Source organism: Sprattus sprattus, assembly GCF_963457725.1.
Source record: "Sprattus sprattus genome assembly, chromosome: 4".
Taxonomy (NCBI): Eukaryota; Metazoa; Chordata; class Actinopteri; order Clupeiformes; family Clupeidae; genus Sprattus; species Sprattus sprattus.
Genome location: NC_137923.1, coordinates 3,496,191 through 3,519,805, shown reverse-complemented (window position 1 = coordinate 3,519,805; position 23,615 = coordinate 3,496,191). Strand labels below are relative to the sequence as shown.

General features: G+C 39.9%; 2 protein-coding genes across 2 annotated transcripts in view; one reads left to right on the top strand and one right to left on the bottom strand.

The window, feature by feature from the left end:
* Positions 1 to 7,535, top strand: part of pth1r (parathyroid hormone 1 receptor) — a gene marked incomplete at both ends in the record, with an annotated part of 49,297 nt that extends 41,762 nt beyond the window's left edge. Inside the window, 8 exons of the mRNA XM_080836920.1 lie at positions 2,982 to 3,168; positions 3,261 to 3,414; positions 3,879 to 3,939; positions 4,334 to 4,400; positions 4,570 to 4,664; positions 4,765 to 4,906; positions 5,066 to 5,107; positions 7,173 to 7,535. Coding sequence (XP_080693046.1) covers positions 2,982 to 3,168; positions 3,261 to 3,414; positions 3,879 to 3,939; positions 4,334 to 4,400; positions 4,570 to 4,664; positions 4,765 to 4,906; positions 5,066 to 5,107; positions 7,173 to 7,535 — 1,111 coding nt within the window. The remainder of the gene's footprint in view (positions 1 to 2,981; positions 3,169 to 3,260; positions 3,415 to 3,878; positions 3,940 to 4,333; positions 4,401 to 4,569; positions 4,665 to 4,764; positions 4,907 to 5,065; positions 5,108 to 7,172) is intronic.
* Positions 7,536 to 11,655: 4,120 nt separating this feature from the next.
* tmie (transmembrane inner ear) lies at positions 11,656 to 20,732 on the bottom strand (the record flags this gene model as incomplete). The annotated part of the gene is made up of 4 exons (XM_080837623.1): positions 11,656 to 11,939; positions 16,904 to 17,053; positions 17,320 to 17,437; positions 20,619 to 20,732. 4 exons carry the CDS (start codon positions 20,730 to 20,732, stop codon positions 11,656 to 11,658), a joined length of 666 nt encoding a protein of 221 aa, XP_080693749.1.
* Positions 20,733 to 23,615: the final 2,883 nt, after the last annotated feature.

The following is a 23,615-nucleotide window of genomic DNA, read 5'->3' as shown; positions in this document are numbered from 1 at the left end:
TGAGCAGAGACGATGTGAGTTACCAATTAATTATGTTGTTGTTAACATAAATATGTTGTTATCAATTAATTATGTTGTCATTCCATACAACCCAGCAAGAACTAAGATGAACCTATAGTTTATTTATTTACTCCAAACTCCTAAATGTCTTTGTCAACTCTGGGGCTTGTTTGATTGAATTTAAATTCAGCTCATCTTGAGCGATGTCTGTTGAGTGTCTGTCAATAGCTGCAGGAGGTACCATGCTACTCAGTAATAGCTTTTAGTCTTTTTTTGTCAGGTTGTCAGAGAACTGCATATGGCACTGTTCCTTTGTTTGTGTTTGTCTATTTTAGTTTCAGGCTATAGGTAACACATTGATGCATTTAAATGATGAGCTAAAGCATATTACGATATAAAAAGTGTGACATGCATGACAATAGCATTAAAAGAGGCATGTAAAATGGCTTGTATCAGTAGGCCAAGACAGTAGCTAGATCAAATGTCTAATGCACAGTGTGCAGCCAGTGAGTCAACTTTCCTGGAATGAGGCACAGCTTGCTAGCTGACTGCACCATGGACCCACTCCATAGGCAGCTGCCCTCTGAGCATTTTTTTTTAAACTAGAGAGTTTTTCTTGTATTTAGGTTAGAGTATTTGAATTGTGTTGCACTGCAAAACGAATGTCCCATATGGGTGACATTACAGTGAAAAGTTTGGTTTGAAACCTATTAATTGACAGAAAGCTATAGAAATCTGAAAGTAGGGCCGCAAAATGTTTGGATCCAGCAATGTAATGGATCTCAGTGGATTTCAACGTTCCCTTAATTCATCTATTCAGTGTCTGTCTTAAAACATAAACTGCGAGACGAAAACTATAGACCTATCCCTTCTGAAAGTCTTTGGATATCATTTCCATTAATAAGTAATTACCACAAACCTCTGAGTAGGAAATAAAATAGGCATCTGTGGTTTTAAGACATTTAAATAATTGTTCAGTAAAAACACATGCTACTCCAATCGTTCTTATGGATTGATATTCCAAAACTCCAGATTCAAGAACTATGTCTATGATTGGGTGAGTTTGGCATCATGCTGAATGGTTTCATTTTCCTTGCTAATTAATGCAGCGAACGTCCTCTGATATTTGTTCAACTGGCTTATTTAAATAGAGGGTCAGGACGTGCTAAAAAAGACTTGTTGACAAACGCTTTACTCGGCTTGACTTGGGTCCAGCCGCTGCCGAGGCCTGACGTTTTAAGACGGCACCTCAGCTGGCACCAGGAAACCCATCGGAGGGAAATGAGTTTAATAAGGCCTCTCGTGGCTTTCCCCCATGTTCCGACGACCTTTCCAGGCCACTTTAGTCATGCCTCGTGTTCAACATGTAAGCGCTCGCAGTCTCAGGTGCACGGGCTCCAAGATGTTAGCGAAGAACGTCCAGGGAGTTTCATACATTAGCGGCAGTGTTCAGCCGTGTGCGGTAGCGGTATTCTGTACATGCTCGCATCAGCTCTCCAACATGTCGAATACAAATCAATGCTCCCTCAATGCTCCAAATTAGCTGGGCAAACTAATGAGCCTGAGCAAAGAGGGGTCCGCATCAATGCTGTCACCTGCCAGGAAGCCTACGCAGACCTGCAGATTGCAGTAGATTGCACATGGGGATGGCCAATTTCACATAGTTAAGTCTATACTCTGGCATGCGCATTTCCTAACATAAATAATCCCTTAACTGTATCACCCACTGTTTATTTAAATCATTATGGAGGGGATAGATTAAAGGCCTTTAGATTCTTTTTCTTTTTTTTTTTTTGCAGTTTTCTCAGCAGATAGATGAATGATGTCATGGAGCACATTGCTGCATCTGCGGTTGGACAGCTGTGGGTGATGGGTGTCCTTAAAGTTTTTTAGTTTTTTTTTTAAACCATCATTTTTCATGACCACTTCTGTCAAAGCTTTCCCCCATGTCTTATTGTAGGGATATATGTGCCTGCTGTCTAAAACTTCAAATTATGGCCATTGTGGATAAACACCAGATGTCTCTTGACAAATTCATGTGAGCGTGTATTTCCTTCTTACACAGACATCACAGCTTTTTCACCACCTTTTATCCTGAGCCCATTCCTATATTTGAATGAGAGCTTTTTGCCAAGACAACCCAGAGGGAACATCTAGACCAAAGCCAGCAACACACAGGAGCTGTTGACAAATGGGCCATTGGGCTTTGCATCCATTTGCTGAATTGCAGTGTGATCTCTGTTCACATTCAAGCACAGTATTTCACAAAGCAATAGGAATGTACTTGTTTGTTTGTTAGTTTCTCAGTGCAATTATGGATGGACAATTGTACAAAATAGCTGCAGCTGTGAAAATGACTTCTGTGTGTTGACATTTTTTGCCTAGAGTGCCCGGAAATGAAGACTGTTGTATCCATTTATAAGAACCTAAGTGGCGATAAGGAAGGGTATTTACAAAAATAAGCTCTCCCTCTGCTGAATTAGCCTCGGAGGAGATAGACATGCCTTTGGCTCTTAGCAACACATGCTTGCAATTTTGTTTTTACAGCTCACTTTGAGCCCCGCATTTCAATATTTGTGCTTTTCAAGCTCCTAAATCTGAAGAATGTGTTACAGTCAGCGTGCTGCTCATCTGGCTTCAATTAGGATGAGTATTGTTCTTAAAGCAGAGCAGAGGGCATGTGGAGTCGTGTGAGAATGCTGCTACGCGCTCCTTCGTACAAGGAACAGCCTCAGTTCACATCAAGCCACCTCCAAATGTCTATGGAATTCTTGATTCATCTTCAGCTGCTGGTCATGCTGTTATGAGACGTGCTTTGTTTGTGCTTGTTGTTCTATTTTTTCCCCAGCCATTTTGTTGCCTGGCATTTGAGTTGTAACTATATCTGCTTCATTGTGTGAGAAAAATATGTTAAATCCATAAGAAAATCACTGTTGTCAACTATGTCACCTCTCTTCTCCACACTCTCTCCTCATCTGCAGTCGATTGCATTGCACAAGGAACTACATCCACATGCACCTGTTTGTGTCCTTCATGCTGCGAGCCATCAGCATCTTTGTGAAAGACATGGCACTGTATTCTGGAGATGTTCTGGGGGAGTTGGAGCGAGTCAGTGTGGAGGACCTGAAGTCCATTACGGAAGCGCCCCCGGGGAACAAAACCCAGTTTGTGAGTTGTCCTTTGAGAATTGCCTGGGCTTTTTTTCTTTGCCCTTAAAGAGGGATCTCTAGTTAATATCTCTGTCCTTATTCTGCTCACAGATTGGCTGTAAAGTGGCTGTGACACTCTTCTTGTACTTCCTGGCTACAAATTACTACTGGATCCTGGTGGAGGGCCTCTATTTACATAGCCTCATCTTCATGACCTTCTTCTCCGACAGGAAGTACCTTTGGGGATTCACTCTAATTGGCTGGGGTATGTTTCTGTAGAGCTGTCTCATTGGCTATAGTCTATGTATTGAACAATAGATACTCTGTGACATTTTTGATTGATTTAATGAACTCTCATATGCGTGTTGAACATTTTAGTATAATGCCTGATTTTCACAATCCAGATATTTTAAGAAAATATGGCGGCGTGGCAAATTCTATTCAATAATCAACCCTGGGCCCTCCAGTTCCTGCATTGTACACACTGTGTGTAATAGTTGTGTCGCACAGCGCATACAATGTGGATGCTGTATTGCCAAATCACCACATACTTCTGTCATCATAAGACACACTGCATCTGGAGAAAAATGTGTTTTATTGTCTTGATCTTGAGCACACATTGTCATAGATCTGCACATCGAAATAACACAGAAGATATGTTTGTGTGGCAAGATATGATTGTGCCAATCTTACAGGCGTGTGTCATGACTGTTGTACTCTGTCCCTCAGGTGTCCCTGCCATGTTTGTGACGGTGTGGGCAAGTGTCAGAGCCACCCTGGCAGACACAGAGTAAGTCATTGAGCCAGGCTAGGCCAAGCCTGAAAAGATATAATTTGTAAGACGCATGGTTTATGTAAAGTATCTGTATGTTCAGGCGCGTTAATTATAGGACTAATAGAGTGATATATTAAATTCAAGATTGCAGTTGTTAACAGTCATTGATCAAACTGAGTCAGTGTGATTTGATTTATTGGCAGAACTGAAGTAAGATAAATGAAAAAAGAACCAATAATAAATAAGACTCTATTTTGAGAATCTTTGTTAAAGGCAAGGCAGAGGTGCATGTATGTTCTTATCTTTGATATAAGGAGACAGGACTTCACAGTATGTATGTATAGGTTTGTAAAGAGGTGTATGCTGCTTTCCGGGCATTTATATTAGGTATCTTATCTGTATCTGACAGGTGTTGGGATCTAAGCGCAGGAAATATGAAATGGATTATACAAATTCCTATATTAACAGCTGTGGTGGTAAGTAAGAAATGCATCGTGCATATAATTGCAATTCTTGCTGTTTTACATATGATTTAGGGAGTCATTGAATTATCTCAATTTAATCTTAGATGTGGATTGCACTTAGAGTAAGATGGCTCTGTGTGACCCTGTGTGTAGTCAAACTTTTTTTCTTTTTTCCCCCCAGATCAATTTTGTGTTGTTTTTAAACATAATCAGAGTCCTGGCAACAAAATTAAGAGAAACCAATGCAGGAAGATGTGACACCAGACAGCAATACAGGTGTGAGCCTACTGTACCTTTAATTCCTTACGGCAACACACACAGCATGTAGGGACCAGCTGGAACAGTTTTTGTTTTTAAACTGTTGCTTCCCCTGCAGAAAATTGTTAAAATCCACGCTGGTCCTCATGCCCCTGTTTGGAGTCCACTACATCATCTTCATGGCAATGCCCTACACTGAGGTGTCAGGAGTGCCATGGCAGATACAGATGCACTACGAGATGCTCGTCAATTCATTCCAGGTAACATTCACACTGCATCGTGCCCGTCACCTGTGTGTGTGTGTAGCTTTAGCAGTGGGTGCATGTCAATAGGTTGTCTGAGGATATGGTCAAGTTGAAGGTTGTGTTCAGTTTATGAGGGACTTACGATGGCTTTTGTGATTTTTTTTTCTCTTACAGGGATTCTTTGTTGCAATCATATACTGCTTCTGCAATGGAGAGGTGAGAACATGCAGTTCATGGCTACTTTCCAATAGCACAAGAGATCAATGTGGCATAACAGAATGTTATGAGCATAGCTGAAATTGTAAAAGGTGCTATTTGTGAGAAAGCTAAAACATGTGGATCAGTACTTTATATAATGTGGTGAAATCATCAGTTACATTTTACCTTTGGGCCAGAGTCTGCACTTTTTTGTGTCAGTGTGCAGGAAAAAGCCTGCTTAGGTAACAAAATTGTATGTGCGGTTGCCAGGTCAGTAGAAATGTCTTACACAAAACAAGTTTGTAGATTTTGTTGGCAGGGACAAACGAATGTGGGAGAGTTCAGTTAGGCGGAGGGGGGGGGGGCATAGCAACTGTCCAGCCTTCAGTGTTCTACCATAGAACAACCAACAATGCCCTAAAAATTTCCCTAGTCACAATATTGTTGTCTGATTTACGGAAATTACAAAGCAGAATGTCAATCACTGGAATGTTAACATCGGGAAAACCCTCAAACATTTGTAACATGACGTGATTTTAAGTATGTATTTAAGTATTTACCATAGCTAAAGTGGAAAAGGGTTAATTCAGTCAAGCAATCAACCCATTTACCAGAAAAGTACCATTGAGTTGTAATGAAATTTAAAATGTAAAATGTGCTGTTTGCTGAAGAATGGGAACTGTTTCTATTCTCTCTCTCGCTCTCTCTCTCTCTCTCTCTCTCTCTCTCTCTCTCTCTCTCTCTCTCTCTCTCTCTCTCTCTCTCTCTCTCTCTCTCTCTCTCTCCTCTCCCTCTCTCTCTCTCTCTCTCTCTCTCTCTCTTTGTGTGTGTGACAGAGAGACTCTGTGCACTGGCCCAACAGCACACTCTTAGCTAAAGGTTGAGAGTGCTCTTAAGGCAGAGTATGTAGTATGATGTATGCTGACAAGCATGTGCGTCCAATATTGGTTTGTCTCTTTGGTGCTCTAGTATCTTTCACACCTGCAGCCATTAATTCAGTAAGTCAAAACATTTGAGGCAGGCTTTATGACATGATTGCTGTAAAGGTAAACCCTATCCACAGGTGGGATCAATTAATGGGATTCAATAAGAGATCTGTGTCACTATTGATAATGCAGATGCAATGGTAGATTGATATTGATGCAGATAAAATGGCAGGGGATGAGGCAATTTGCCTCTTAATCTGTCCCAGCACCTCATTACTCTCTCCTTTCAGTTGCTGCATACACTGAACTAAACAGGAGGGCAGCAGATAATATTCGGCAGGCGGACTTATTGGATGAACACAAAACAAAAGGCTAGATGGGAGAGAATGGAACACATATATAGACGAGCAACCTCAGAAAGCTGGAGAAAAAAAACACCAGAACACAGATGTAATTCGAAATACCCCAAAACAGATAGAAGCTATTTATGATGTGCCCTTCTTCAATGTGTTCTGGCCGAAGGCATTTGCATTTTTAGTTTTGCTTCGTGTTATTTTAAAGTTTTAGTGCAATATCAGTGTTCAGTGTGTTGCTTTGCTGTAACATTACATAGAGTGAGTCTTGGATAGCGAGCCTTGTACTGCAATCTACGTGTTTATTTGTGCATCAGTTTAAGTTCTCTTCAGGGGTTTACAAAAAAGGCAGATCATTATTTAGGCAGAACACATATTTAGTTTGTTTCTATTTCTTTACGGTTTTGTAATCCACTTCATAAGGTAAAATAGTAAACAATAAAAAACAGAGCTCAGACACTAAAAAAAAATGCAGGAACTGATAAATTAACCAACCCAAACAAATATATATTGTAATTACTGAATAAATGCCACACAGTGCAATCAAAGTACAATTAAGAACTCGTTTTGCACTAATTTTGCACATCAGCACCTTCCTTATTCACATTTCCCAGGAATGGTACTTACTAGTGTCTCTTTCTTCAGTATGGTTCCATACTATTAACACCCTTGCAGAAAAGCCCTAAGTGTACATCTGCTGCTAGAACAAAAATGTGAAATTCTGTAAAATAGAACTTTAACGCACTATAGTAACTTGTTGGTGCTGTGTGATAGGATTATTAAAACTCCCTCTTGTTTCCTCAGGTCCAGGCTGAAATCAAGAAGTCCTGGAGCAGGCGGACACTGGCCCTGGATTTCAAGAGGAAGGCCAGGAGTGGCAGTAACACATACAGTTACGGACCTATGGTGTCACACACCAGTGTGACAAACGTGACGGCCCGGGGCCCTCTGGCCCTGCACCTCACCACACGCCTCGGGCCACCCACCGTCAACGGCCACCGGAACCTCCCGGGTTACGTGAAGAACGGTTCTGTCTCTGAGAACTCTGTACCGTCCTCGGGACATGAGCTACATATTCCAGAGGAGGAGCCTTCAAGCAGTACACGGCCTAACCTGGAGGACAAACCCCCACCAGTGGTGGAGGAGGAACGGGAGACAGTCATGTGAATCAAAGCACTGGGGAAGTGCACAAAAACGTTTTATTTTAATAAATGAAGGATACTTTTTCTTATTCTCAAAGGTCTTTTTTTTTCAGGAGGATGGCTGCAGTATCTCTGGCTTGTTTAAAATCCTGTGAGTCACAAATGTGGACTTTGTTAAACAAAGCCAAGAGCTCAAATAGCATGTTATACGGTGAACATGCTGAGTATCGCCCTGGAGAGCCCAGACTTCTGGTGGAGTGATTTCAAATTTCGGATGGAGTGCGGTTTCCTCAAAGGTCACACACAATGCATAGTGACAGCCTAGATGTCAGGGTCAGACTTTGAAGGCGGAAATGTCAGAATGGAGACGAAAGGAAAGGTACCATCAAGACCTCAGAGCCTCTGCAAGCCCAGTCTTACTCTGTCACAGAAAATGGGGTCATGTCCTGTCATACCCATGCGGTGAGGGGACGCTCTAAAGCAGAACTCCAATAAGCATAATGAGAATCTACTGTAATTTTACTGTATCGGGTATCTGGAATATCAATGTCATGAAATGAGCAACAGTCTAAGTCCCTATAACAAAAGATGGTCCATTTTAATTACAAGGGGTATTTTTCTGTTTTGGCTGATTGTCATGAAAAGTGATTAACCATGTCCATAATGATCTTAAAGTTTGAATGGTACTGACATCATTGCCTTCTGGAAAAGAGTCAATAATCAATAATGATTTACATTTATCTATGATAAAACGGATATGAAGCGACTGTTCAATAATGGCCGGCAAATTGATCTCATGTAAACATATAGACTAAATATACATATTCTTGGAGTTAATATCTACACCGCCTTCATTAGTCACCATTCAGCCCTGTTTTTTTTATTTTCTTTATAGTCTCAGCAGTGGAAATGCCTTCTGATACAATGACATGTTATTTAGTAATGTCAGGGATTGTACATTCCACCCAAGATAATGAAGTTCACATTATGCAACACTGTTGTTTAAGTGCATGAATCTTGTGTGTGTTTTAGTCATATTCCAAGGGCCTCATGCAAAGAGTCTTGCATACTCTTCTTTTCTTAGCTAGGCTCATACTAGGCTTCAGTGTGCCATGACAAATTCAGCAAACCCTTTGGGACTTCAGAGAAGTGCCAAAAAGGATTTCCGCAATACCCCGAAATATGTACGTGTTCATGAGAATTGTAAATTAGATCAATTGAGATGTCCCACCCAATTTGTGAGGAAGCTTCACTCAATGCCTCCAAAAGAATCTGACAGTTTGCAAACTAATGTACTGTACTTTTTCCCACGTTTGGGAAAAGATCCTATACACTATTACAATGTTTTCAAAAGGGAATTGAGAGAGATGCAAAAGTCAAACAGTAGGATAACATTTCTAGGGTCATTTACACTGTCACTTAATGGTAGCATCACTGAAGTCCCCAAAGGTCAGACAGCAAATTAGAAATTGAAACATGACATGACAGAGCCAGGCAGCCTACAACTGCAACAGAAGTCTAAGAGGTCACGGGAAAGTGACCATCAAAGAAGCTACAAGCCTCTTCTAAAATACATTTTATACTCACACTTTTTTTGATTATGTCATTTAATTGTAGAAATGAAAATATAATTTTACGGTTAAATATTTTAATTTCTGCAGGCAACAAAAATGTCCTCCAAGTGGAAGTCGATGGTATCCAATCTACTGTGTATAACTCAATAATATGATAGATCTGGACGGGTTGCGATTTTTGGAGAAAAAAAAAATGGTAACTAGTGAAGGTGTCAAAGACTACAAAACAGTTGCACCTGTCACTGAAAATCAAGTATGATTGTACAAATGGTTCTTGCATGAGGCCCAGTGTGCTTTGTTTCTAAACATTTGTCACAGGTAATTAAGCTGTTGCTGAAATGAATGTACTTATCTATTTTAAGTCCACAGTTCAAAATACCAACAGAGTTAGTGTATGGAGAGTAGAGATGTCAGCACCAACTCCAATATGCATTGAATTGAGTTTGGCTTCCATGGTGTAGGAAATTGAATCCCGAATGAAAAATAAACATATGTCAGACTTAAATATCAACTGCTCTAATTACACATGATAGAAAGTCATTTCTGATTTGAACAACAACAATTTTTGGTGTTCCTGAATGCTACAATGTGTTTTGTCAGAAAATAGCATAAAAGGGTTAAATCCAGACTTTGTTACTTTGATTATTTCCTAACTGAACATAATTGCAAGCTTAGGTTCAAGCAGAATCAGAGGAATCGTGATGAATCTGCTCAAGGCTGTGCTTTTAAAATTCTATGTGCAAACATCTCTTCATGTTAAGAATTGTCTCAATTGCAGTCCTTTGTGATGTTTGGTGTAAAGAATTTGTCATAATTTAATGTAATATAATTTAAAATGAATCATAAATTTAAAAAATGAAATAATTTAGCTCACATACTGTTGAATATGGTTCAGTATTATGCTGCTTATCTCATGTATGTATGTATGTATAGATATTCAGTATGTGTACACAGAAGTCACAATGTTTACAAAGGCTAGTTTTGAGCTAAATGAGCATCAGTGTTCTGCAAACATTTTGTAATGTGATGTAACTATGAAGGGACAGTATTTAGTTTTGTATCAGGGATGTGCTTCAACATGCTTTTGAGACTTTGGTCAACTTTTTGATTGAGTTTCTTGAAATCGTGTTAAGGTGCTACAACCATCATTTAGGCAACAGAGAGAACATCATATTGAATCTCCTGTCTCTTACTTGTGATGGGTGTGACACTACTTCTTTGGAAACCTGGCCCTAGATTTCCATATAAATTACATTTTACTGCATTTTGTTTTGCTGAAACCCATTGTATCATTGCTTTACCATCTTTACTATATTTGCCATGCTCTTTAAACTTTTTATATTTAAGATATTTATATGAATGTCCTCTGTCCTCTCTTTGGCTTACTGAACATGTTTGATAGGCTTAGAGATAGTGTATATTCCACTGCAGCATAGGCAAGATCACAGAAGAAACGTTAGTTTCACCTAAGTGTTGACAAATGCCATTGCCATTGTTGTAGATAGTTTGGGCTCAGTACTGCATAGCAATTCAAAAGGTCATCACGACAGAACTGTGTCCAAATACAAAACAGTGTCATTACCAAAGTTTATGGACATCGTGTTCATTTAATGTCTCATGGCTCACACCTTCCCGTACCTGAAACTTGCTAATTAAAAAGTGGAATTGCCCAGGACATTTTACCATTACCCATATAAGCACTTTAAAATTAATTCTTGTTCTTTTTTTATCAGTATTTACTTTCCAACATAGATGATTGACACATTCCCCATCATGCTGATTTGTCCAGGTATCTAAAAGCTGATGCTTGCATTTCCTTCACAAAGATCCCTCAGCTGCAATCATGAATCTTTTGACAAACGTGATTCAAACCTGTATGATTTTTTGCAGTTTTTCAGAAATGGTTTATTTTGTATTATTTGTATATGAAGAGATACGGCATACGGCTGTTCCTCCAACTGTCCTTATTGCTTGTTGATATGCCAATGTAAACATGTGGTGGAAATCAGTCAAGCAGACCTGTTGCTGCAAACAAAACTCTAGAGCTTAGCTGCCATGTGGTTTGATTGAAGTCCACTGTCTGGTTTTATAAGAATATATTGACATATAAACTGTACATCATTGTATTGTGAATAATGTAATAAATGAAAATTAACCTGAATACCTTAAATATCATATTGTCATTTTACTTGTGTATAATTTATGATGCTTATTCTGAATGTAGTATACATCAAGGCATCAACCATGAAATGCCCCTCTTCCTCTTTACTCTTAACTAAATGCCCCTCCCCCTCTTTAGTCTAAACTAAATGCCCCTCCCCCTCTTTAGTCTAAACTAAACTGAGCTGTGGACAAGCACACCAGTAATGCTCCCAATGTCCCTTACGTTCTGAAAATGTGTACATCACTCTTGATACAGATGCTCTGTAATATAACAACAATTTGATTTGAATTGGAAGAGCTTTATTATAGTCATACAATAAAATACAAATTTCTTTATAAAAATTACAAATATGATCATATAAAATGTTTACTAAAAGTTTAGCACATTTTGTGACGGTGAGGGACAGTTCACTTTTTTGCTGCTGGTTTCTTCCCTCCGCCTTTAGCCCCGCCTTTAGCCTCGCCCCCTTTCTCTCCCTTCTCACCAGATTTCTTTGCTTTTCCTTCATCCCCACCTTCTTTCTTTGCTCCGGATTTGTCACCTTTTTTCTTCCCCGATTCTTCGTTCTCTTCACCTTTCCCCTCTTTTGCAGCTTTCCCCTCTTTATCTTTTTCCTTTTTCTTGTCCCCCTTCTTCCCGTCCACTTTTCCAGCCACTGTGGGCACCTCTTTTTTTACTTCAGCTACTGCCACTACAAAAAAATAAGAGAAGAATGTGTTATTTTTTGCCCTCCAGTAAACTCTTTATTTTATCATATACATTTAATGTTTATTCATTGTACATTTATATCTATTATATATATATATTTGACACAGATCTTGCCTAAAAGAGTCCGACTAGGTTTACATGAATTTCTCAGAACCCAGGATGAAGAAGTCAAGCTTAGCTGTCTGTCTCCACTGACATGACATGATAAACCTGCAGCTAAACATCACTCCTGTGAAAATCAATACATCTCTCCTTGTATATTTAATCTCTGGAAATGTCTTGTCGACCTATAAGAATGTAATGATAGCTTCTGTCAGCTTCTGTCAAGTGTCTTTTCTGAAACATAGAATCAGACTTTTAGCATCTTGATCATGAGTATGTAGAGAAAGATTAATAACACGACACATACATGCCATATGAAGGGACATTCATGCATAATGAATGCTTTTTAATTTGTTCCTTAAAACCCAGTTTACACAGTTCAGTCCCATATTCACATCATGCTTATACATAAGAGAATGATTGTTCATGTTGGCATGCATAGCTGCCTGCACCATGTGCTTTCAATCTTTTCAATGCAGGCGGATGAAACATACAGTACATGACATTTCAGACATAGAGGCACTCCATCAGAGAACATATACCCTATGCACGTGTGAAGCAGAGGAAGAACAGGATGTACACAAACATTCTACTACTCATCATTGGTACCAAAAAAATAAAACACGTTCACTTGATTGGGTCTCCAGCTGCAACAAGGATCTATTTTTATTCCATTCACTTGTGCACAAGACATCAGAAAGAACCCTTCCTGGAACAGGCCCTACACTAACTACAGACAGACTTTGTCAAACACATACTAACAAAGCTAACAGACTTTTCTTGTTGGTATTCTTAGTAGCTAGGCAAGAATTAATCCTATGGTGGTCTCAACAGAGAGCAGTACATTAGCCACCAGTATAATGAAACTGATGGAATATGTACTATTTACAGTAGTTGGATAATACAGTGTGAAATGACTAAGTTAATAAGAACATCTAATTGAAAAACATCTTTACAAACACAGTACAAAACATCTTTATTCAAAAATGATATCTTACAAAAGTCATAGAAGGTGATATCCCTCTAATAGGCATGAGTGATCTTTGTGATGTGTGCCTCATTCACAAATTCAGTTTTTTATGCCTTGTAGAATAGGCATGTCCTCATCTCCTCTTATTTAAGTGGTCACACCAATAGCAACTGGTGTGTCACTAGATTAATGCTATTTTATAATATCACAAATGCAGCATTATAACAGCTGTGCGTCATTATTTACAACAGCACTTTCCTTCCTGGCACTGAATCAATGGCATATAGTATTTTATTCAATTCTAAATTGGGAGTCGCTGTATAAAATGTAATATCGGGGGGGGGGGGGGGGGGGGGGCAGCAGATGTCATTTGGACCACCTGTTCTCTGGAGTGAGGCAGTGTTTCGGGTCTCTTCAGGTCATAGCCAGTTGACACAGGCCCCACACTTTAAGGCCAGATGAACGATTTCTTGTTTTTATGTGGACATAATTGCCCTAAAGCTATGATTTCACACAGTTTTTCATGTGATTGTTTCCCACAAAGAAGTGGATAACAACAATAACAGCAACAACCATTTCTGCACTTCAGCCCATCTGTCTCACATAAGCCCACTTCAGATCATTGACATATTACGTAATTTATTTTTTGAAAATGACCACACTGTTGTGTAGAAATAATACGCTTAGGGTTAAATTGTCAATCCACTGCAAACATGAATCTGTTTCTGTTTTTTTTTGTTTGTTTTTGACAACTATTTCAGTATAATTTATAAGAACCTTTTTGAATGAGACAAGACGAAGTCAAACCAACCATTTGTCCTTTCTTTCCCTGGACCGCATTATTGTGCTCTGTGCAGTTTTTTAAGTAGACTTTGATGTCAACAGGACGATGATTTCTACATGTACGCGTCACTCTTCCACCGCACTGATCACATCCTTCCCACACTCTCATTATGCTTGTAATGCTGTTTTCCATGCCCAGCCTGTTTCCTCAAGCATATAGCCTACAGAGAATAATGAGACCATAAATATGGTTCAACTCTTTAAATGTGTGTGACAATCTGATCCAATCTCACGACTGACTGACTGGCCAAAATACTATTATTGAAAGCTCAGTAAAGTTACGCCAAACCCCCACATATACTGAACTATTGACTCTGTCCGGTAGGCACTGAGATTGTAGTCACTTGTCACATTTGCATGGAAGTGGTTGTGCTGTCAACGTGTGGGTATGCAGAGCTGTCCTTGCATAGGAGGGCAGAAACACAAACCCAGATAGAGATCTGAAAATGTGCTTCATTCTTAAGACTTTAATGGTAATTCTCTACCACAAGGTCCTTGTGTTACAGAAATGACCATGTGAATGCATAGATGTGTGTCGACATCAACTACAAATGTTGATTCAAGCAAGGAGAGAAGAGAAGAGAAGAGTAGAGAATTGAAGAGAAGAGGAGAGAGCAGAGCAGAGCAGAAGAAGACCATGCAAGCATAAATTACGTTTTAATACATACCTCAAAGCTTATAGAAGGTATAAATGTATAAATTGAACTCATATCAAATACACACATAATAAACAGACAGGTATATGTCAAGTCATTATATCTCAAATATGTATGCATACAGTATATATATTATATCATTATACTTTGAGGTATGTTTTTCCATATTTCAAAAGCAATTCAGACCTCCTAAAAGCTATTCATGCTGTGTGGCTTGATTCAAATATAAAACTGCAAAAAATGGCAAACATTTCATCTCTCTTACAGACACGAGGCAGGATGAGGCAAGGTCGGGCAAACCCACCTAATGGCAATGCTACATTACTGACAGAGAAGCCTCTTAAAGGCACACCACTTGTGGCTGAGACTTCAAAGGTTGGGATTTGTGCCGTACATTCTGTCATGTTAATTCAAAGACATAAAAATGAGATAGCAGAACAATTCCACAGGCTAGTTCCGAGCAGAGGTGCACACACAAGCCAGATGTCATTTTAGGGAGACGACTCCTAAGCCATCGGGAGACTACACAGACAGTGTTGTGACAGAGGAAGAGCAGGAAAGAGACAGCCACAGCGTGAAAGTGCTATCCCATCTCCGCTTGGTTGATGGGATTAGTAAGTTCGTCCTCCTCTCTGACCACAGGTAGCTGGCTGGCACTCCGAGCCTGTACCTGCTCAGAGACGGTGGAGAGAGCCGTAGCATCCGAGGTGGCAGCTAGAAAGACAGGAGGAGGAAAAGGAGGAGGAGGAGGAGGAAGAAGAAGATGAGGAAAGGGTAAAGGAAGGACAGCTGCCAGAAACGATAACACTCAGGAGAAGACAGATTACAGAAGAAGTGAGAAGGACCAGTGAGATTTCCTCCACCACGAAAGAGAAAAAGACTATTTGTGTGCTGTCACTAAAAGAAGATGCTTAACAGTGATGTGCACTATAATGACCATTATTACTCATTTTTTACTATAACTCATTTAGTTATGACAACCTATCAGTTCACATCAGTAGTTCTAGTGATGTAAGTATCAATTGATATTGTAACCATACCCTTCACTGGAAGGTTTACTTTTGCAAGACATTAACTACAATTTATGTTCTCACTGTACAGTGATGCTCCTGAGAATCTATCTATATTTAACATGGATTGCATGGTATTGGTGATTGGAGTAAAAATGTAGGGGATAATGTCTTGTCTGCCTATCAATATAGGAAAATAAATCCAGACAGGATGAACAGGACCCTGACATGCAGCAGACTACACATTATCCTCTTATTATTGTACGGCTACTTGCCAAAACAATAAAAGACATCCCTCCAAAATGTCTCTTTTCAAGTACTTTTTTTTTGCCGTCCCTAGGCTTGCGCTGAAAAATAAATAGTTTTTCAAGCAAATAGAACTTTAAATATTCAAAGGTTACGTAGCAATTTATTACTTTGTTGTCTCACAAGTTTCACTGAATTTCTGTTACAAAAAGTGAACAGACAAAACCCATTGTCATTGGCAGCGGCCAGACATTTTTTGCAGCAGTCAATATAAAGAAATATCAGGCCTCATGTTGGGATAGCCCATTCAACTCAATGGTACTGGAACAACACAATTTTGAGGAGCCATATAATAAATAAATAAATTATAAAGAGTGCCAAACAACAACAAACGGCTCTGTAAATGTGTCACCACAGACATCTTGAAGTGCCAGTTCAAGAATTTGTAGAAAACATTTGCACTAATAAATAATGTTTCCTCTGTGGGGAAAAGGTCCAAGTGATGAAGTTTCAACCTTACTGGGTAACAGAAGAAAAAAAAACATTTAAAATAACTCTCCATCTTTACATCTGCGAGCATCTTTTTCCAACTGTGCACAACCACCATCAGCTTTTCATCACTAAAAAACAACTGGACGCTATAATATCAGTTGACTGTATGAATTTGTGCACCCACTGGTCCAGTCAGTAGTCACTATCCCCTATGTGGGTGGGTGTTGGATGGTACTCAAGCCTACAAGTGGCAAATGTCTGACACTCCAGACATTTCAAGAGTTAATCAGTTTACAAGCTTAGAAGAATAGGCCAAATGCACCAAATTCATGTTAGTATAAGGCCATGAGATTTATTTTTGTCCAAAGAGGCCAAACTCACTGATGCATCTCATCAGCTCATCTCATTTCATCTCCTCCAAATGATGTTTGAGGATGCTTTCATGGTAGTGTGTCTGAGTAAATTAATTAAAGTACCACTTGCTGAAATGCAAGTCTCCAAAGTCTCCAAACAGTTTTTAACTGTTAAATATAAACTGCTCTTCAGTCTTTCAGATATAAATATTTAGTAAGTTTGACAAGTATTATGCTGACTCGGCAACAAAGTGAGAGAATGTAAGAGCACTTACTGGTTGGTATCTCTGTGAGATCGCTGAGCGGAGGAACTGTCTCCAGTGTGTCGGCGTAGGACTTCGCCGCTTCTCTTTGGGCACTTCGCGCCTCAATCTCTTTTTTCGTGCGGGGAATTCGACATTTGAAGATGCAGCAGAGTGTGATCACTGTGAAAAAAAACGACGTCTCAAAATGTCAAGTGTCACATTTTTTATATTTCATCTGAGAATGCTATGTATCAATGTTGCAAATATAATAAAGAGAATTGTAAGATGCTGACAGAATTCTGTGAGACTGTAAAAAGCTGACTGAATATTTCGAGAGTGTAAGATGCTGTCAGAATTGTTAAAGTTAGAATGGCATCTATTGAGTCTAAATCCAGAGCACTAAAATAAGAGGTCGCTAGGGAAAACATCATGGGAAATTACATTACCAATGGCAAGGATGAACATGGAAAAGATCCCAATAACCTGCCATAACCGTAGACCCCAGAACACTACAGTCTCTGATGTGAGGGGATCTGGTTTCGGAGGTGGATCTGTAGGTAAAAGCTGTGGAAGAAAATGTGTTATGTGTGAAGAGGCGAAATCTAGCAATGACTTCAGAGCAAGACTAGGGTTTGTTGAGAGAACTTGTTTGACAGGCATAGCATGATGTTAAAGTATTAAGACTGGCTGTACACCTCTGAAGTGGTTTCAGTGCACCACATGTATATGCATTTAATTGTATTTAACAGTCTCTGATATAGCAATATCTGAATGAGCTCAAAGCAATCCTATGTGATTCCCTTAGTTGCACTTGTGAAGTCATGACAGAGGGAGTGAAGAGTGATATGAATACCTTGTCCCCCTAATATTGAGATGATAAAGCAAGGTGTCCAGGTGGACTGAAGGGTACAAAGAGCCCATTAAAAGACAATAAACAAATCCCATCATAACTACAAGCAAAATTGCAAAGCAGACTTTTGTCAAAAATGTATCAATGTACTTGATGCAGTATGTTGTATACTGTGAATATGATGTAGGAAAAAAACTAAAGTGTCCATGTTTTTGATTTCATCATTTCCACCAAGAAATAAATAAGTAAGGTTTCAGTTCATCAACAACAGATACTTTGGTTGAGACGAAAATTACTTTTTTCCCTAAATCATCTCCTCATGATGCTGGCCACCTCTGGTAAAATCGTCTACATCCTCAGTTAAAAAGTTCATGTGATTCTACCCCTGTAGTATGATGGCCTATGTCAAGAGTCAGAAAGTCAGAAAGGCATGTTCAAAAATGGGCCTAAATCATTTATTCCTCTTGTGTTACATAATTGACATACATTGTTATAAATGTGTCGAAAGTCATTTTTTGACATCTTTTGTCATAACCTTTTTGAGTGAAATTATCAATAAATATCATTTATTATATGGCAACGACAGTACAAGCATTCTGTTTGGCTAATGGGTAGTCATGCCAGCCGCGTATTGACCTCCTCGCCGGCCTGCCGGTCTGATAAGTATTGTTAATGCCCTCCAGTGAAGTCATCTTAAAAAATAGCGATATTAATAGACATCAACAGCCATGAGGAAATTCATGTAATGTTTAGTACTGATAGAATCAGGACTTGTATTATGAAATTATCTGTGAACAGGAACCAGTTAAATGTCGTGGTATCATGGCAGTTGATAACAGTTGAAGAATAAAGACTCAAGAACTTAAGCGCCAAACGCCTTTTTGGGTTCAATTTTCTCAACTTTTCAGAAAAGCGCTGGGTGACGTCAAGCACCTTTCTGGCAGCTTACCAATCAGGACTAGGAGAGAAGGTACGCGTTTACCTTCCCTAGTAACCTACTACCTTAGTTACTGGTGCCCCCAAAATAGACCAAGATGGAGAAGGTACCAGTAGAACAACTTGTGATTGCTGTTTTCACACTACACGGCAGAGACGTGCACAGGAGGAGGTTAAGGTTGCCGGGCAACTGCCAGTCTGCCCTCCTCGACTCAACTTTCCCCTCATAAGGAATTTAATTTTTTGAAATAGCATAACGGCTGCAGAATTTCATGTAGCATATGCACGCAGGGGGAGGGGGCGTGGCGGCAGTTACAAAAATGAATGTGTTGCCCTTTTTATCAAGGGCAGATTAAAGGCCAATAAGTTAAGTCGATAACCAACAATAAGTAGGCAATAAGTAGTCGATAACCAACAATAAGTAGTCAATTAGTAGTCGATAACCAACGGATAATAACGGTTAATAATGTATCGCTAGAATGTATGATTCCTGTTGTTAAGGTCACAGAATTATCGCGCTGAAGTGCTCAAAAGGTCAGTCAAGTGTGAACACGGCCTTAGGCAATTATTTTAGGAAGGTGACGATTTATAACTCATTTTTTTTAACACATTACATATGTGTGACAGTTCCCAAACAAGAAGGATGGTGGTCATGGTTCCGGCATCTCTACGTTGGCAACTCCAGGTATTGCTTGAAAATGTTTTGAAACTGACCTGAAAAAACTGATGGAGCTGATTTGAGTCCAACATAGGTTTCTTCTCTCCAGATTTCTGGTTCATGGATGTGCTAAAATGAACCAGTCATCAGCCAGGAAGTAAAACTAATGAGTGGAATAAATCCACAGGGTAACAGTGGTCTGTTAAATATTTAAGTTAAAATCTTAAAACTTTAAGTGAAACTGAAATTAGATGAGAAGTAACCCGTCATTTTATTCCCTTATCATGTGAGTAACTTTCTCCTCTGCTCGTTCTTTGTGGAAAAAATAGATCCACTCTTGGGTAAGATGCTAACTGAGTCACCCATCTGTTGCCGGTTTAAAATGCTCTTCTGTCGTGGAGAAACCATGGTTCACACACAGTGCCACGCTGAGTTGATGGGTCACACCTGTGTTAAGAACACTATAATCCTGTCAGTACAGGTGTGTGTGTGTGTGCAATTAGCACATTTACATCTAGAGGTCCTCGGCCTTTCTAGGACACCTGTTGTGAAACTTACTTGCTGCCAGCTTGCTCAGAGCTCTATGTGCAGCCCTTTGGAGTGGGTGTTTCTCCATGATAAACAGGAAGTTATTGGAGTATGATTCAGTGGGTACATTGGTGGTTCAGGCCCCAGGTGATAATGTTGGGAAAGTTGTTTTGCAATTTTACGAATTTTGTGGTTGTTAGCACACTTGTTTTTGTTTTTTTTTCTTTGCATTTTCATCAGTGGTGATACAGGTTATTTACGTAAAGTGCTTTGAATGATGAAAAATTTTAACCGCCCCATTCTGCCCTCCTGCCTATGGATTTTTATCTAGAACAGTATTATTTTTCAGAATCCATACTTTCATTCTCTCATACTCACACCCATACTCAAATCTATGGCTTGCTAAGACCATAGAAATACAGTTACCATAAATTATATATTTTTACAACACAAAACCTTTCATGAGCCTTTTGTTTTTGCACATCATGAAGCATTATTGAAGAATGGAAATAATCACAAATGCCTCTGTATTGGGTAAAAGGGCTGAGGTACACAATGCTGTTCTGTGTCCACAACACACACGCTTATTCTGTCCAGCCAGTTCATTGTTACAAGTGAGCCATTTGCCGTCTTTAATTGGCTGTCAGCACTTCACCTCGCTATTCCCACCCACCCCTCCATCTTGCACGTCGCTAGCATAATTGTCACCGCATTCACACACTAGGCTGAGCCTGTTTGCTGTGAGCTGCAAGTAAAACCACGCGTTCTCCTACCTCCGGGTCTGGGATCTGGGAAGCCACATCCAGGGTGTAATGGGAGAGCAGCACAGCCACTGCGCCCAGCAGCAACAGCGCCGGGGGAGGGCACGTAGCCCGATCTGTCGCCATTCTTTCCCTGCTCGTGCTCCTTCCCCCTCGCCCTCTCTGTCTTTCCTGCTCTCTGTCCCCCCTATCCCACCCTGCCCCCCCTCCCACTCTTGTGCACTAAAACAGACAGGACTAGCAATGGTCCAGGTGATTGATGGCCTAGAGCACGGTCAGCCTCACAGCTCCCTCACATTCGCTTTCCTGGGATCATACTATCCGCCTCTGCCTGTTGTCCTCTCCCCACAGAACAGCACTCTCTCTCTGCAGAGCACAGGCAGAAGCCAGCCCATAGGTTCAGGGCCATTAATTAATTAAGGGTCGGGTGTCGCTTACAGCCTAGCCTGCCAGTAATACTAGCACCAACAACATGGAGGGGTATGGACACCACCTCCTGATTGGTTCCCTTCAGGGATTACGCAACTGACTGTAAAAATGCTCACTGGCCTTGTGAATCCTTCAGTTTTTAGGGTGTATGATAGGTGTATGATTTTCCTGAATTTGTTGTGAGAGATTCCATGAAAGAGTTCTGGTTGTTTAATTTTGTGTTTGAAATCCACAGACTACGTATATATCCTCATGATGATCTCACTATGGACACTTGTGGTATTTCTGTCTCTTCTCTTTGAATAGAGTTTGTAAAATGAACACACACCATCGCAGTGTGGCCTTGAGCTTTGAATGGTGAACAGTGTTGCTAATAGAGAGCTGCACTTTCCAAATGAAATGAAAAGGAAACATGTAGGAGGTGTAAACACCCCTCTCTTAAAGCGCACACGTACTAACCCCAGAGGTTTGCCCAACACCTCTCCCACTGGCTCTCAGTCTCAGGGTTTCAAAATGGTCTCTACTGTATATAACAAAACCGTTAGTTCTGTCCCCCACTCGCATCGCCTCCAGACAGTGGAGGTATGAGGGGAATACTGACACACTCTGCCTGCTGTTCCATCATCCGTGTGATTGCTTCATGGGGTGAGAGGAGTCCCCTTAGACTATGGTTTGGGTGTCTACGAAAGAATTGTGTCAGTGGAACCATTCAGTTGTTCTTTTTTTTGTGCCAGTTAAACTAAGCGGTGGTGTATTTGTTATTCTTTTCATCATTTTATCTCTCTTAATAAATAACATGGCATTCCATGATTAACGCCCTTTTATTCTTTCAAATTACATTAGAACGTTTAGATCATTTAGAATGGAAAGAAGAAGTAGATTGTCCTTGCTCATTTTTATGGCATAATTCAAAAGTCTTACTTTTCATGTGACATTTCATTTGCTGTATGGATGTCAATCATGTGGGGGCATAAGCATTGCTCATCATTTGCAACAAGAAATGGCTATCCCACTGTTCCATGTTACAGTATATGGTACACCGAGCTAGAAACGTTGTGCAACGGTGATCAGAGGAGAGTAAGAGCCATCAGTAGCAATGGGAAACTGTTCTTCAAAAAATTCTATAAAGTTCACTTTTCATTACTGGCCTTTTCAATCATGCAGGGCAACTGCCTTTTCACCCAGAAGAAAGTGTGGTTGGTTTCATGGTGACATGGTGGCACATAATTCGTCTTGTCATGAGTAAAAACATACATCTGACGAAGTGAATTCTTTTTTTTTTTAATGCAGTTGCACTGGAAACAGTTTCTGAAGTAATGCTACTTGACAGCATTGGCAATCTATCGAAACATGTTCTTTTTCACCCTCTTTCTTTTTTTTTCTTTACTCTTCCAGGATTCCACCAAAGAAGAAATGACATTTTCTGTGTTTGTGGGGCACTCTATTTACAGACAAATCAATATCTTAAGAGTAACCGTTTCTTTGAGTCACACCAGCACATTTCTGGGTCATTGGTTTGTCTGGAATTGGTCTCAGTCTACACCACAAAGACAGCCTTTCTGCTACAGGAACACAGATATCTCACCGCCATTCTCAGGTAATGGCACAGTTCAGTTTTACTCAGCAATCAGCTTGCATTAAATAAGCTTAATAGTGTGAATATGGGAGGCGGGGAACAAGATACATAGCTTTTTATGGAGTTATTTTTTTCATTTGTCCGAGTAAGTTATTTATATTTTTTTTATCATTGCATTTCTTAATTAACACATTCATACATAGCATAGGCTACAAATATGACTGTCAGAAGCCCAAGTATTAAGACGTGGCCTACTTAGAGAGAGGTGGTGACAGACGCCCAGACTGTGCATGTGCTTTTTTTAGGCTGTGATATTGATTGTGGACATTTATCTATTTTTCCCAGAGACAAGATAAGAGAAAAGCAGGTTTTTCAGGCTCTTTTGTGACTCTTTCCCTCATTATGTAATTATCTGAATGGTAATTGTTATATCAGGTAAAGCCCCATCATCTGTATTCCTGGCACACAGCCTCAATTCCTATTCCACAGAGGCTGTTTGTCACTTGTTGGGCACTGTCCTGTTGGTCGGAGCTAAGGTATTAAGGTATCTGGCCATTTTGTACTGTTGGTCACAGCTAATCCTGGTTTAAAGGTATCAAGCCATTTTGTCAGGCTGGTCACAGCTAACCACAGCTTTAAGGTATCTGTTCATTTTGTCAGGTGGGTCACAACTAACCCTGGCTTTAAGGTGTCTGGCCATTAAGTCAGGTTGGTCACAGCTAACCATGGCTTAAAGGTATCTCAGTACACTTTCCTTGAATATTTGATAAAACCATCATTACCTTGTTTCCCTATTTTGGCAGAGTGCTATTGACAGCTCTGCTTTTGTTTTCTTCTCTGTAAATATCAGGTGCTTCAAGGAATTTCCACCCACGGAATCCCACCCTCTGCATATTTCTTAGTGGCTGTTTAAAGAAAGGCTGATAGTAAATCCGATTAATTGCTGCTGTAATCCCTATATTGTCAAGGGATCTAACATTCTGTGATGTGATCCTCGTACCCTT